This window comes from Girardinichthys multiradiatus, chromosome 12 (assembly GCF_021462225.1).
Source record: "Girardinichthys multiradiatus isolate DD_20200921_A chromosome 12, DD_fGirMul_XY1, whole genome shotgun sequence".
NCBI classification, from domain to species: Eukaryota; Metazoa; Chordata; class Actinopteri; order Cyprinodontiformes; family Goodeidae; genus Girardinichthys; species Girardinichthys multiradiatus.
The window spans coordinates 24,915,091-24,932,177 of NC_061805.1; the positions used below are offsets into that span (position 1 = coordinate 24,915,091).

At 38.2% G+C, this 17,087-nt stretch overlaps 1 protein-coding gene across 1 annotated transcript in view; it reads right to left on the reverse strand.

The window, feature by feature from the left end:
* Positions 1–4,359: 4,359 nt before the first annotated feature.
* ghra (growth hormone receptor a) overlaps positions 4,360–17,087 on the reverse strand; it is a 49,406-nt gene continuing 36,678 nt past the window's right edge. Inside the window, exons 3-10 of the mRNA XM_047380263.1 lie at positions 11,498–11,627; positions 11,246–11,412; positions 9,030–9,208; positions 8,284–8,437; positions 8,075–8,165; positions 6,450–6,519; positions 5,627–5,847; positions 4,360–5,532 (exon numbers count right to left, since the gene is read on the reverse strand). Of these exons, the coding sequence (XP_047236219.1) occupies positions 4,773–5,532; positions 5,627–5,847; positions 6,450–6,519; positions 8,075–8,165; positions 8,284–8,437; positions 9,030–9,208; positions 11,246–11,412; positions 11,498–11,627 (1,772 nt within the window). The 3' untranslated portion in view covers positions 4,360–4,772. The remainder of the gene's footprint in view (positions 5,533–5,626; positions 5,848–6,449; positions 6,520–8,074; positions 8,166–8,283; positions 8,438–9,029; positions 9,209–11,245; positions 11,413–11,497; positions 11,628–17,087) is intronic.

Genomic DNA, 17,087 nt, shown 5'->3' on the forward strand with positions numbered 1-17,087 from the left:
ACACTGCTTAAAATGTTTCCTCAGTTTTATGATTGCATTGTGTATTCCAGTTACACATTCACAGTTTTACCACTGGTGGGCTGAAACTGCATCAAGAACAAGTCCTTGTATTTTCTGTTCTTGCTGCATGAACATGATGAGAACCTTCTGGGTTGATGGACACTGAATGACTCTTAAAGCAAATAAGACACCTAAACAGAAACCACACTTTCCTTTTACAACACATTTGACACTGATTTCTGCTCTCTTAACTTGAACCCACCGATAGAAAGCAGAGCGAAGGTGAAATACATGCACCAAGCAGCATTATTGTGTAAAAGTATAATCATTGACATAAACCTATATATTTGTAACTTTACAGCAATAGCGAACATATTAAGACAATCAGCAGCAGCATTAATTTGCTGGTATCATCCACATTTGGCAGCAGCAGCAGAAGAGCAGTGAGTATTTCTTAGAAAGAAATGGCACATAGTCATCCGATTCACATTTTAAACCTGCCATTGAATGTCTGACTGAGACAAAAGACCGATTTCATCCAAGTACTGAGAATGTTTACTTCCAGAAAGCCACGAAAGCAGCATACATCCCAGACTGGTTGTGTTTCATTTGCACTGATAGGCATGTTTTGTTCCTGGTGAAGTTCCAGGTGCAGCTAAATAAATGTGAATTTTATTGAAAAGTTCATTTGTTATCGTAATTCAGTTTAAATATACCTGTCATTTGAGGCTATCAATATTAATGCCATGTACCAGTTGATATAATAATTTGTGTTGTGGCAAAAAGCCGTGCTGAATGGACGACCAGCTTAAACATATTACTTACTTACTCATACTATGTTACGTTATAATGTTTGTGACAAGCATGTTGAATCTTTAAGAGAGAAGTCGGGATGAAACATAAGAGGCACCTAAATCCTTTTCAGGACCTCCACTGTGTAATCCCGTACTTGTAAAAACACATAAATAGCTGTAAAAAACAATGAGTTACCTTTAAGCAATTGTGGCTAAAGAAGTAGATTAGGCAGCATATTTTCTATTAACACTACCCTAAATATATTTAATCTAAGAATAGTACGAAGTCAAGCAAACAAAAAATTTATATCCAATTGCAACAATTTGCCAGTTGTCTCTGACATGTGTTTTATTCAATCTGAGCTTAAAAATATGTTTATAAACACTAATAAGCACTGTGAATTTGAAAAATGTGGTAAAATGTAAAATAATTTTCAACACACAATATGAGGATCTTTTTTTTTAAAGAAATGTTAAGTACATCCTATTATTATAGGGAATGTTCTTTTATGTACTGAGTTAATATATACATGCATGCATGCCTTTGTGTTGCGTAGATTTTCAGCAGTGTTTTTTTGCACAGATAGGATGTAAACCAGTTCATCTGTACATAGCAAACAAAAGTACCTCTTTGTTAATGGATATACGGAAATCCAAATTACATAAGCATAGTACCATAATAATAAAACAAACTATAATACTATAATAGGCACGGGTTGTTACATAGTGAACATAGCAGATAAGTACGGTGTCAGCTAGTAACATCTATAGTACACTTTCACAGTCATTCAACGTCAATACACTATACTTACAACACAATTCCTCCTCAGGAAGTTTGAAATTCAGCAATTCAATTTAAACAATATTTATGTCCTCTTGCTTTTGTTTAATGACCGAAACAATGTACCATCAAGCAACATGTTAGCCCCCTTCAAGCAACATGTTAGCCCCCCTTCACACAGATTAAGACTATCCTATTATATCCAGGATATCGAATAACATTTGAATATTTTTGGGTTGCCGCATATTTAGACAACATTATTTCAGAGTGAAACCAAGCATGGTGCTACTGCCCTATTAGCATTGAGGCATTTAGTACTCTGCCACCCTACCATGCTGCTAATGCTGCAGGGATCACATCTGGACAAGGATGTTTGCTAAAAATCTATTTCATTTACAAATACAGGAGAGGTTTCTACACCACCATCATCAACATCAATTGGTGTGGAGGAGGAAAATGCATTGTATTAAAACAGAGTATTTTCATAAGTTTATCTGCAGCACGAGCAACTTCTGAACAGAGAGATGCCCACTTCTGATGGGTTTTTACTGTCATGATGTTGGCCTAGTTCAAGGTGAAAGGGTCCTTACATAGGCATACAGCTGGCTCCTAAATGTAAGGGAATCTGTGTAAATAAATCCTTGCTGATGAACTCAGAGTTGTTGATGTGGACATTAAGTCTAATTACATAGTTTTTGAGTAAAAAGTAACCATAACATTTAACAAGTACAACAAATCTATGATATTCAAATTAATCCTGGAATTATTTAGTCAAGTATTTTAATTTCCCTTTTATAAAAATCATCTGCATCCGTTTTTGCAACTGTACTTCCATGCATTCCGGATGAATGCTTAACGACCCCTAAAAAACCCCTTAACTTTGGTTTTAATGTTGGCATTTGGTGCAGCTAAAACTGATGAGTATTAGAGATAAAACGGTATTTTCTTCTGAAGAAACAAAGTCAGAGATTCAAACCTGCATAGCTTTGTTTAAAGTTTAGTGTTTTGTATAAAAATATATATATCTCTTGTGAAGTACTAACAGTATGACATGATGTAATAAGAAACTTTGGAGTATACGGTAAATGTGATTACTGTGTGGTTCAAAAACATGGCTACCATCTGTTGCTCCTCTCCTCATTAATATACTGACTTCACCATTAATATTAAGACTGTCAGGCAATCTAAGGCAAATTTTCACACATTCAATTCTTTTTTCACCTACTACAATCATGCATATAGGCAAACTGTGCATTTTGTTTGTGATGTTGCCACCTTGGGTGTTTCTGCCTCAAAATCAGCGATTAGGCAGACATAAATTTGAGAGTACAGTAGTGTTTAGTGTATCTCAATAAATCACAATATTCTGAAGAGATTAATTTATTTCAGCAATTCAGTTCAAGTGAAACTCTTCTATTATGTCCATTCATTTCACACAGACATATATGATATATGATATACAGGGGTTGGACAATGAAACTGAAACACCTGTCATTTTAGTGTGGGAGGTTTCATGGCTAAATTGGACCAGCCTGGTAGCCAGTCTTCATTGATTGCACATTGCACCAGTAAGAGCAGAGTGTGATGGTTCAATTAGCAGGGTAAGAGCACAGTTTTGCTCTAATATTGAAATGCACACAACATTATGGGTGACATACCAGAGTTCAAAAGAGGACAAATTGTTGGTGCACGTCTTGCTGGCGCATCTGTGACCAAGACAGCAAGTCTTTGTGATGTATCAAGAGCCACGGTATCCAGGGTAATGTCAGCATACCACCAAGAAGGACAAACCACATCCAACAGAATTAACTGTGGACGCAAGAGGAAACTGTCTGAAAGGGATGTTCAGGTGCTAACCCGGATTGTATCCAAAAAACATAACCACGGCTGCCCAAATCACGGCAGAATTAAATGTGCACCTCAACTCTCCTGTTTCCACCAGAACTGTCCGTCGGGAGCTCCACAGGGTCAATATACACGGCCGGGCTGCTATAGCCAAACCTTTGGTCACTCATGCCAATGCCAAACGTCGGTTTCAATGGTGCAAGGAGCACAAATCTTGGGCTGTGGACAATGTGAAACATGTATTGTTCTCTGATGAGTCCACCTTTACTGTTTTCCCCACATCCGGGAGAGTTACGGTGTGGAGAAGCCCCAAAGAAGCGTACCACCCAGACTGTTGCATGCCCAGAGTGAAGCATGGGGGTGGATCAGTGATGGTTTGGGCTGCCATATCATGGCATTCCCTTGGCCCAATACTTGTGCTAGATGGGCGCATCACTGCCAAGGACTACCGAACCATTCTTGAGGACCATGTGCATCCAATGGTTCAAACATTGTATCCTGAAGGCGGTGCCGTGTATCAGGATGACAATGCACCAATACACACAGCAAGACTGGTGAAAGATTGGTTTGATGAACATGAAAGTGAAGTTGAACATCTCCCATGGCCTGCACAGTCACCAGATCTAAATATTATTGAGCTACTTTGGGGTGTTTTGGAGGAGCGAGTCAGGAAACGTTTTCCTCCACCAGTATCACGTAGTGACCTGGCCACTATCCTGCAAGAAGAATGGCTTAAAATCCCTCTGACCACTGTGCAGGACTTGTATATGTCATTCCCAAGACGAATTGATGCTGTATTGGCCGCAAAAGGAGGCCCTACACCATACTAATAAATTATTGTGGTCTAAAACCAGGTGTTTCAGTTTCATTGTCCAAGACCTGTATATAGCAAGCATTTGTTTCCTAATTTTGATGATTATAGCCAATAAAAAACCGAAATCCAGGTTCTTAAAAAATGTTTAATATTACAACAGACCAACAGATAATAATTAAATTATACAATATTAAGATTTTCTGTCTGTCATTAGCTCTAAGTAATAATGATCAAATTAATCAAATAAATAGATATTTCTGTGTGAAATCAATCCATTAATATTTGACTTTATTTGAATAAATTTTGCATTGAATTGGTGAAATTAATTAATTCAGTTTTTAATTAGATTATAATTTATTGAGATTTACCTGTATATCTCCCCTTGAGTATCCTCTGAATACCTGCACACACTTATTAATCCAGTGTGCTGCAGGTTTTTAAGAATTTATTTTGTTTTCCATCAGGATTCAGGTAGGGCCAATGCATACTGACTTTCTGTCAACTAAGCCTGTAGTTAAGGTCTGATGGTGCTGTTCACTCATGGTACAAGGTTTCCCAGCAGGTCTGGGGTGATGTATCCTACAGGCATTGGAGCTTTGAGGGGATGCTGTGGCTGGCACAAGGATGGAGAATGACTGGGAGGTGGGTTCAGGAGCAAACTGTGATGCATGTTCAACTCCTGCACCACTGTGTAGTCTGCAACAGGGGTAAAGAGCTGAGACTGGGGAGACTCAGGGAGAATATATGTTGGCTGACTGCCATCTGTCATGGCTGCAGGTTTGGTCTCCATTGGCTGAGGCTGTATGGTTTGGTACCCTGGCCCAGGCACAGGAGAGTTGGGGGGAGTGCTGGTCTGCTGGGCATTGTTTTTGGTGGTGGAGCCGCTTCCCTCTGGAACCACTACAAGCAGCTGAAACTGGGGCTCAATTTTCTTCCAATCTTCGATGCCCTCATTGTCTTCACAGTCTTCACTTTTCTTCCCTCCTTTCTGTGTTTCCCTCTCTGAACCTGTGGTGTTCTCCTGGATTTTAGGTTGCTGGCCAGGGGACAGCACCACCCCCCCAGATGGCATAACATTGCTGACCTGGGCATATAGGTCTGTGTTGACCCAAGTCTGTGGCCCCTCAATTTGAGTTTGGATGAGATGCCTTTCACCTGTTTCTGAGGCTGGGGCATCCAGAGAGGCCTGGTGGTTCTCAGGTTGACCTGGCAGCATGGATGCTATGAGCATCTGGGTGTCATGTTCTGGCAGATCTGTGTCATAACAGTTGGCCTGGCCCGAGTCATCGTCAGGGTGGCTAGGAGAAAGCACGGCAAAAAAAGAGGAGGAATAACTAATCAGACACTAGTCAGTATGAAAACAATCTGTGTACGTAAGAATCTTTGAATTACCTGATGGTGCTTAAGCCATCTATATTCCTGTGGGGGAGACCAAGGAGCTTCTGTGTATCTGAATTACAGTTGTCCACCTTATCTCCGCCTTCTTCATTCTCTTTATCTATCTCAATGAACTCCACCCATGGCTCCTCATGGTACAACTCTTTTGCATAGGGTTGTAGGCCGTCTAGACCCCCACCATTCAGGAGGAAATTCAATTCCCCCAGTTTCCCTTTCTACATATGGAAAAAATATAGGCAAAAAATGTTTAGCCTAACCTTTTGGTCTTGCACTTACAGCTTACATATAGGCCCTGTGTTGCATATTATAAATTGCTTCATTTCCTCATGCATTTTTCTTTTTTAGATAGGTGAGTTTGCTCTGAAAGACTTCTACATGCCATTAACTTCCTTTGTATTTATGCATGGAGTATGAGCCTGTTTTTGATCAGAGTAAGAATGGAGGGAAAATGATTATGCAACACTTTATATAATCACTTCAATGAATAACAGTGCACAAATGAATGCGTTCTCTGCCATCAATGCAACCACATTTAAAATTTCCTGAAGAATGGATGTTTTATTATATATACAAATTATAAAATAGACCTATGAAAAGCAAGCGCAAAAAAACACAGATGGTGTCGCAACTTTGCCAGCTGGAGAAGAAACCGAGACTGAGAGAGGATGAACTGTGGCTTGAACAGTTGGATTTCAACAGATTTATATTTAGCATCAAAACTTGTTGGCAAACAAGTTGCATGGAATCAGAAAAATGAGACAGCATTAAATTAAACAGAAATAGTCCAAAAACTAAGACATAAAAATACATGCGATACCTTCAACAATTCTGAATCAATGCCTTTGATTTTGGGCACAGGAACAGGGGGCAAGAGAATCATCATTAATCTGAAACAATAGAAGAGTGGGATAAAGTTAATAGGAGGTAATAGAAGTTAAGTTAAAGTTGACAGGAGCATCTAAAAGGAATAGGATGACAGCTTTTTTATTCTAATTGGTGAGTTCAGTTTATTATTTTAAACAAACAAGGAACCTGGATGCTTATTAGCTGAATAATATCAACTTTGTCAAATATGCCCACAATTACTCGGTGGCTGCTGCTCCAAGGAACGTCGCCGAGCGATTTTTTTGGGATCTGCTCTATTGAGGAGTGAAAACACCTCCGATTAAACCATTCAATGCTAGAGTCCAGTATCATGTTCTGTCTCAGTGCACTTCAGCATTATGTGTCCTAATCGTTTTGGACGACTATGTTTGTTTTTATATTTACAGATGTGTGGGAAAAACATTTCTTTGCTATATCTTAAATAGGAAAATCTCTTTGAATCAAAATCATACTTGTTCCTCTAACCTCTCCAGATTAACACAAGCCTTTTGCAAAAGAAACTCTTCTCTAAAGGGTTTTCACCTATCATCCACATAAAAACTATGTTTTTGGTTAGATCTTTCAAAAAACGTTCCATGGTGATGATTTTTTAAAGGTGTTTTAGGATAAAAAGCACAACAATAACTGATTCAGTTTCACAGCTTTTCTACACCTTTTCCCCTTTGTCCTAAAACTGTCATCATTAAACCTCAAACATAATTTATGATTTTCCGGAAACATTTTCAAGAGTCAGTTCCCTAAAATGAAAAGGCTACTCTCAAAGTTTTTGAGACCTTTTTAAAATCTTTACCAGAGCCATAAGCTGCTAATATCTTCTATCTAAAGGCCTCATAGCTCTTCCTACAATACAATGGTGTTTACTCTAAATTCAATACTAAATGTCTGAGGTTTAAACAAGGCAAACCTCCTTTTAAATGCTTGGCAACAATGTTCTCATCATGTGTACCTAAGTCATTTTAGGATTGTAATAATGTGGGTGTATATTAATTTATAGAGAGCCCACATTCACCAGAATAACATTTGTTTTATCATATTTTTCTGAAATTTTTATTCTGATCATACAGTATATTGCTTATTTAAATAACTTGAATTCTCACAATTATTGAAATTGATATGACATATGGACATGTCAAATATGTCAGAAATCATACTGGCAGTAGGGTGTCCAAATCATTAAATATGACTGTATGCATTTTTGTTTTACTTCAAGTAATCAGTGCTGAAAACATACAAGACCATGACCTAAAAACCAAAAACCTTTTTGAGAGCTACTTATGTTAAGTTCAAAATGTATGTTATGACTCAAATGTTCCATCGCTCTCTTCTTCATCTTCTCAGTGTAACCTTGTAAAACATTAACAAATCCCTAAGTCTTAAAATATATATAAAGTAGAAGGAAACATGCGTAACTCCATGCAATCTGGAGAACAACTTGTGCTAAAGCTGTTGCATGTTTCCTTACACTGCATGATAAAGAAAGCATCTGAATATTGCACGTAAAGTATGTTTGGACATTTCCAAGGTGGGAGCAGATGGAGAGAAAGTGAAGGTTCCTACCTCTGCTGCCAAGAAATAACAATCAGCAAGATGACTATCAGGACACCAACAATCCCAAAAATTACAACCAGAGTGAATGGGACCAAACCATCTATAACAAAATGAAGCACAATCATTATTTATTATTATATTTCTGTGAATTCTCATTGGTAAGATGTAACAACTAATAGGGCAAGTATGCATAAATTCATTAAGAAAGGCTTCCTTACGTCTGTTGGGAATCTCCGTCACTTCAATAAAGATGGAGTCGCTGAACTCTCCGAACTTAACGAAAGCCTGCATCCTGGAGCGGATATGCACTTCGTACTCTTTTCCTATTTGCAGGCCGTAGATTGTCTGCTTAGTGTGCGGCTGCTTCTCCAGCTGAAAATGGGGATTTTACAGAACTACATTTAAACGTGAAGAATGTGTCATCGCTGCATTTAATGCTAAGCAGACAGCTGTCCTGACCCAAGCAGCAAGAAAATAAACATATGTAGCTATCTTAAAACTAGACACTGTGCCAGAAAGTCCATACTTATTTTGGTACCTGTAACCATGACCTTTTTAAAGGTGGTACAACAGACCAGGCCTTTCACATAAATCTGATAGAAGACATGTTGGCATAACAGAGCCATCTGTTGCTATTTTTGAAGTTTGAATTTGTCAAGTGGGGTGGCCAGGCAATATTAAATGAGCTTGTACAAGGTCCCATGGCCTCTGACACACAGACCCCTCCCTTCTCTTCCATCAGAGGGGGTCCAGTTCCAGCTTCTGTGGTCTTGCCAACAAAGCTATGCTGCATTTCAGCCACAAGAGTTCTGGATAGAGTTCAGACGGTAGAGGGGAGAGGAAACAAAAGAAACTGTGCCTCTACAACCTACCAACAATTAACTGGCATGTATAAGTGCTTTCATTTATGTAATCCACTGAGTGTTTGGTGAAATTAGGGAGAAAGGTCGACGGGAAAACTCACTGCTTTCCAGTTGGTGGCGTTCCTCTCTCTGTACTGGATTTCATACTCAATGCGCATCCAGCCCACGCCAACGTCTGCAGAGGGAGGGGGCTCCCAGTTGACTAAGACATCATAACTGAGTCCAGAGGGGCTTATTTTCAGCAGAGTCCAGTTTAGTGACACGGGCGGGTCAGGACGCACTGTAAGGAGGGAAACGGGACAGAAATTCAGATGTCAGAGAAAACATGCAAGGCCTTTTGATTTCATTGCACTCTTAAGTTCACAGCTCAGGAGTCCATATGAGACAAATTTGGGTTTTACTCTCAGTTGCACTCTAAAACACATGCTTGGAAAACATTTAAATGCTAGTGTGTAAAAATGTAAACTGCATTAGAACATGATTTTTGTACTGTGCTTAAATTTTGAGATATTTGTCAATGCAAATTAGTAAAACAAACATGCGTTGCATTATGGGAATGTTTTAATACAATAAAAAGTTCAGGATTTTTGCAGCGTGATACTTTATAGGCACTAACAGAAACACTGGTAATGGTGGAGGTAGTAGTAAAAAACTTTATATAATATATAGATTCATAAGACAGAATGATACATATTTCAGGTGGATATTTCTCTTAATTTAGATGATTATTGCTTATGTCTAATGAAACCCCTAAATGAACTGTTTTCAGAAAATGAAACAATTCTCTAACATTCCTCTATTAAAAATCAATTTTATTTGTCTTATGTAATATTCAATTATTTACTAATTTAATAAATGAAATCAATCTACATTACTGTTTTACTTTTCGAACTAATTTACTCAAATAAGTAGGGCAGCATGAAATTAGAAAATCTTGCAATGGCGATAATGTTGGTAAGTATTGCGATGATGACATTGGCTGCTTTGCATGCCTATTTTCTTCTTCATTCTCTTCCTTATCTATGCTTCCATCACTCTGTGAAGTGCATAACACTTGGAATATATTGGGCAACAATTACTGCACTCCTAGCAGTCCTTTGTGATATGAATATTTCACACACTGATATTGAGACGATGATGTATTGCGCTGTGCTTAGCATCTTGGGCCTATCTGTATACATGTATTATTCACCAGAGTAAAATATATGTAGCACAGCAATGTTGGGAAAAGAAAGTGAGTAATGGAGGACATTATCCATTTCTGTAAACTTGTTTGTCATGCTATATCAAAAAACAATATTGCAGCTTTTTCAGTTTTGCTTTTTATTTTCTGGCCCTTTGGTTGCATGAGGACTCAAGACATCTAACAGATGCGTTTCATCTGTCTGTCAAGTTCACATGATTCACAGAGTGCTGGTCTTTGTCTTTATCTTCACAGTCTGCCAGTCAGTTTATCTAATGTTTGTTTCAGGCAGCAGCAAAGGCTTTTTTGCCCTGGAATATGTACTTTCAGACCAATAAAGGTTCCAGTAAATCCTGTGGTAACAACTAAACAGTTTTTGAAGACTTTCAAATGTCCTGCTTAGAAGCTGAATTATAGATAATTTAGCAATCATTTGAAATGCAAATCAACAATATATAAACAATAAAACCCTAAAGAAGTCCATCATCATTGAAAATGTCTTCAGTATCTAAAAAAACATTTAAACAAATCCGAGTAAATACAAAAATAAGGGATGTTTTTATCATATTTCAGCTCCTTAAGTGCCTTGTTGTCAAAAAGCTCTATATAAATAAACTTGACTTGACTTATTGTGCAACTTTTATGTTGTGCCCCTAATACTGTAAGTAATTCCACCCCAGACAAGAATACTTGTAGCTCACACATTTGTAAGATATTTCCTTACTGATAAATTAGAAAAAGCCTAATTTCTATAATACAGGCCCAGTCCATCCTTGAGCTTTATTACTATATGGTGTGAGAAAAAAAAAAGCTTATTATACAACCAAATAACCACATATCTGTAAAATGATTCTCACAGATAGGGTATCCCCCTAGAATAAGAAATACTGATAGTATATAATGTCTGTGAGAAATTTCTGGAACAACTATAATTTTGTTTAATTTACATTACGGAACCAACTTTAAGACAAACAGGGATGTCTGTGGCAGCTGAAAGGCAGTTTGAAGCCCCTCAACAGCCTGCCTCAAAAAAGAGCAAACTAAATACAGTCTGTATCATCAACAAAAAGGTGCACTTCAGCTGTGGAAACAGTTTTCCCAATGTTAAATGATGAAAAAACAACATGCACAAACCAATATTTTCCACTGTGAAACAGTCGTCTTCATTGAAATAAGTGATGTTTTGCCCACGAAGCTGAACACAGTAAGTGATCCAAACAGATGTGTGGTTGGAATCAAAGAAGCACTCCCTGTTGTCATGGATGTACTCAGGACATTCTTTCCACTCACTACTGGGAGAGCTAAACAAGTTAAAATAAAAGTAAAGAAGAACAGGTTAGGGAAATAAAACTTTAGAACATAAGTCAGCTTTGAAGCTGCACTCACTCTTTCTTTAGGTAAAATACTTTCAGCGCTCCAAGGGTTGACAGGTTGTGGAGGCTGCCTGGACTCCACCAGCAGCGAAACGTCTCTAGGTCCCTCGAAATGCAGTCTGTGAAGTGAGGCTCAAGGGTAGCTGTGAAAACAGACAGAAAGAAAACCGATGTCAAGAAGATTTGTGGTTGATTCACTTTCTGTTAAACTAAAAGAATACTTTATCAATCTCAAAGGGGAATTAAATGTTGTTAGAACTCACATGGAAAGTGTTTTCAAAGAGTTTTTTCCTGGTGATGGAGGTGGGCAAAAAATGATCAAATGAGTCTCAGACAGTCTCATTTAGAGTATGCTCAGGGTTTTCCATGAAGTTCTTCATTTAATTAAGAACCCTTCTTATGATAATCATCTCTAGAGGCTCCAGAGCAGTCCCTAGAACAGAACCAGCCTTCTTTATCAACTTGTTCTGTTTTATTAAGTCACTGACTCTGATGCTGCTACCCCCACCGATGATGGCAGAAGAGATTGCACTCTGCACAACAAACTTATAGAAGATATGCAGCGTCTTGCTTCAAACCTTGAAGGTAATGCACAGTTTCATCAAGAAGTACAGTTTGGTCCGACCCTGTTTGTAGACAGCTTTACTGTTGTGTCTCCTGTCCAGTCTCTTGGTGATCACCTAATTATGCATTTTTACTCTTCCACCACCTCTACCTTTTCTCACCTGATGGAAATAATGTTTGATATAAATCTACAATAATGATGAAATCTACAATAATCTTCTTAATTTTGTCCACATTCAGTTAAAAAAGGATTCCACTTAGGGGCATTGTGTTAAAGACTAAATCAGGTTGGTAAAAAATTTGGACGTTCATCAACATCTGCCAAACTTTAAATCGTTCAGGTCTGACATCGTATTAAACTGAAATTTTACCACAGGCCTCTTGACAGTTCTCTAATAAACATGGGAAGGCTACCAGCATCTACAAAACATTTCAGCTTTTAAACCACCAACATTTTCTCTCACACCGTTTGTTTCAATGAGATGCCAGAGAAAGTGCTGGGGAGACCAGAGTTTTAATCAGTTGTATGGGGCAACATGTATCCCAGAGACTACAACACTTTTTCCTCAGCTAGAAGAAAGACAAATTAGGCTATTATCGTTTATGAACAGCACAAATGGTCTTGGGGTGGAAACTAAAGGAACGTCATCTGTAATTCTGATTAAGATAACATGGTTTTAAAATTATAGCTGGCAAAACAGGAGCGAAATGTTTGTTAAGCAGCTGATTTCAGACTGGCTACTTGAGCAAATTTCTCATTGACCAGCTAGTATCAGCTTGTTATAGACTCAGTGTTACTCTACGAAGACTATCACGAGAGGATTGGCAAGAAGCTATTATCTACTTGAAATTTGTAACTATATTTAGAAGTTGTTTATCTCTTTCATGAGCCTATAAATCAAAATCTAAATATGAACAAGTAAATGTTTCAAATAGCATTTTTATAACTAAAGTAGGAATGTTTTTTGCCTTTTTTAGTTAAAGAAATTAGATAATATCATATGTAGGCATTAGCTGGTATGATTAAAAGTGAAAAATACCACAGTATCACGTATATATAAAACAAGAATTAGGATGAGGTTTTCGGGAGTTTTTTTGGCAACTGAAAATTCCGATTCCTTTATGCACGGACAGCCTTCGTTTTTCAGTCAGGTGACCAGCAGTGTCCAGCAACAGGTAGCAAAAGGGTGCCGCTTCCTGCTGTATACATTCTAGTCCTTCTTTTGTCAACTCAATTAAAAGGACTTTAAGCTATAGGTAAGGTATGATGGAAAGTTTCTTTGAGTTTTAAAACTGTAACTTTCTTAAATTCTGCTTTACCTTGATACCAGTAAACAGCCCATGCCCAATTTTGCATTTGTATACTAATTATACATTTTTAAATATTTTGTGTAAATATCCTGATGCTGTGAAACTGTGGTTCTATTACTCAAGGTTACCATCCAGTGAGAATCTCATACCAGTTAAAGGCGATGATAATATGTTTAATCCTGCATAAAAAACATCAATTCAGAATGTTTCTTGGCATGCCATGGTGTATTTGAAATGACTTTTCAAACTGGCCTATGTGTCAGGGTCCTTCTTAACATACTGGCACATACTGGCTGGACTTTACATCAGTATCTCATTTTCAGTGACTGAGTTAGCCAACCTGTATCCGATGAAAGGTGTGATGAGACAAGCAGCCGGTGCGACACGTAGAAGACAGAAGGTAAGTCTAACTACTGGATCTGTGTAAGCTTTGATGTGTAGGGGGAAAAAAACTGCTGATCCGCGAGTAGGATCAAATTTTAGTCACCAGCCTATAGATCAATCCACACAGACCTTGAGGTGCTTTCTCAGCCTCTTTCATCTCTCCCTTGGCACCTCATCACTCATTATCAACAATCTCCTACCCTCTCTCCACTCCTGGCAGAGACCAATTTCTCATCCAGCAGGGAGTTTCAGGGTTTGGTGCAGCCATAAATAATCAGCTGAATGTACCATCGATTTCTGTTGTAGTCACTCTCCTCAACGCTCGTTCTGCCAACTCTGAGTTGCATTATAAATCACAATTAAAACTGGAACGTTAACAAGAAATTAAAGACAGACTACAGCAGAACTTTCTTCAAATATTTGTGGTTTATCAGAATGAAACAAAAATGATTTACAACTTAAAGACTAAGAAGATCATAAATTGGGTGCAACTGGTGTGTTTACATAGTAAATGCAAATGCACATGTACTTCAATCTAAAGCCATCACAATAAATTCACTAATCAAATCAACACGTTGATTACTTTTCCAACTTTCAATTCAATGTCAGTGTAATCTCATATATTTGCATTCCCCACTTTCTTTCACTTCATCTTTTGCATGCTGTCATGCTTCCCAGGGGTTTGCTTTCCGAATAAAGCTATCCTCCCCCATCCCTGCAAACTCCAGCTGCTATCAACAAAATGGCTTCTGCAAGCAGTGAATGCAAAGGTCTGTGCAACGTGTTGCTGTAGTGCACAAGATGCATTTTTAGGTTTGAATACTTGAAGAATAAGTACTTAAATTTTTTTCTTTTGTTTGGGGGGGGGGGGCTAGTGACATCATCCTAAGAAAGATAAGATTTGTCTTAGAATTTTCCCTCAATAAGATGAAAGTTATTCACAAAGCATCCTAGGCCTTAAGAGAGTTCCTAATGTGAGGAAATGTTAACAGTAGTCAGGAGGACTTTTACTGAGCTTAAGAGTGTCTTAAGTAGGCAAGATAGAGGAAAGACAGAGAGAAAGGAAAGATATTCTCCATGCAATAAACAACAGTCAATTAATAAAACGCTTCCTGCTCAACTGTGCAGGAATCCACCCCCTTAGTAGTCGAGTAAATGACCACATAAACCTCTATAACAATCATATAATTATTAATATAGAGATAAGATAAACCTTATTATCCCCCTAGGGATGAAATTAAGCAGTTTAAGTGGCAGGACAGATTAAAGGTGCACCTCTAGTAAGGTAATATTAGGAAGGATAAATAAATAATAGAAACAATATTAAATATCCACAAATAAAAAGTGAACAAAATTACAAACAATATAGATAAACAATATAATATATTTAAATAGACTTATTTAAATATTTACAGACTATAAAATGCTTTCAAAAAATAAATTTGGAAAAAATAGGAAAAACTCGATACAAACTCGACGAAATGAAGTACAATAATCTAAGCACTATATAAGCAAGATGTCAATGAGGTGAAGAAGTATTTGCTGTATTGTACATGATAATGTCAGTAGTCTAAGCCTAAATTGTCATCTACAATGCTCCCATGTCTGCAGAGAAGTTCACCGGTGTGCTACAATTTCCTCTCTAGCTTCTGAATGCAGCAGGTACAGCACTGCTCCCATTCTAGGCTGGTGGCGAAAGCAGAGGGAACGACGCACTGCTCTGCTCGGGATTGCCTGTTTGTTCGCCCCGTGATCCCAGGACCAAATTTACCTTTCAACTGTTGGGGTCATCCATTTTGTCGGACAGACCGAAAGACAAGCTCAACATTTGTCGCAGTGATGGACATCGAAGCTGATGTCATCAGAGCTATAAAAGCAGAAGAAACAAACTTTTAAATTGCCATTTCCAGCGTGTCTAACGGGCCAACGCAACGGAGGCGCATATTTGGAGAGACAAAAGCTTGCAGGCAAACGTTTCCTCCACACGGACATTCCTGGAAGAGCTTGAAAGCTGGAATTCTGTCTGATACAAGTGATAGATCAGGATAAAAAGACCAGGATGACGAAATAAACATAATAATACACAAATCAAAATAATGATCAAACATTTTGATGCTGTGTGATAATTTCATTTTGCTAAGTCATCATCATGATTTACACATTTCTGGATCCAGTCTAAATTCTATCAATTAATTTCTCTCCATTGAATACTAGGAGAACCTTTGTTATTTTTTTTGTTTCTTTCAACAACCAATCACAGCTCTTAGAAGACACTGTCACACCTAGGAACAGGGTCAACCACACCTCCTCACTAAGACAGGAATTTCTGTCCTCTCCTTGCTCAGAGTCGCTCTCAGCAGCGAACTGAATCACTCTTAAACTAGGAGTCATTGCCAGGAATTTTTTGGCTAAGCTAGAAGCTCTCCAAAAGGACTCTTTGTTAATAAGGGGCTTGACTTTTATAGGTTTCTTTTGATAATGGGCAATATGATTATTGCACTTTCTCATTTAATTAAATTAGAAATAGTGTGTCAACTTTGGACTGGTAGTGTATATTTATTCACATGCACACTTTACACAAGCGGTCTTGTATAGCCAGGGAGACTATTTCACCTCTGACAGCCAAGCCGGGTCAATACCTGTCCCCTGGTGATGTGTCAATGTGGCAATATGTTCTTCGGTGCGGTCTGTTGACTGGCAGGAGTATGTGTTCCCATGTGTGCGCGCACATATTGCATGTGTCTGCGTGTCGCAGCGGAACTCTGCTGCGAATGTTACAGGGAGTGCAACATTGTAGCGGCACATCCATGTAGACGCAGTAACGACATAGTGTTGTGAAGATTACATAAATAACAAGATAATTTTGTTTCATAAAAGGACAATGTATAGACCTGTTTTATATAGGAAATGTAACCTTAAAAGATCTCTGTTATTATTTAAATCAATTCAATTCAGTTTATTTATATAGCGCCAATTCACAACACATGTTGTCTCAAGGCACTTCACAAAAGTCAGGTACATACATTTCAATTAATCCTAACCATTGAACAGTGCAGTCAGATTCAGTTATTTATTCAAATTGGATAAAAAGTTTTTCTGTCTAAGGAAACCCAGCAGATTGCATCGAGTCAGAGACTTGCAGCATTCACTCCTCCCGGATGAGCATGTAGAGACAGTGGACAGTCACTGGCGTTGACTTTGCAGCAATCCCTAATACCGAGCAGGAAGAAACCTCCAACAGAACCAGGCTCAGTGTGAGCGGCCATCTACCATGACCGACTGGGGGTTTGAGAGAACAGAGCAGAGACACAAAGAGAACAAAGAAGCACTGATCCAGGAGTACT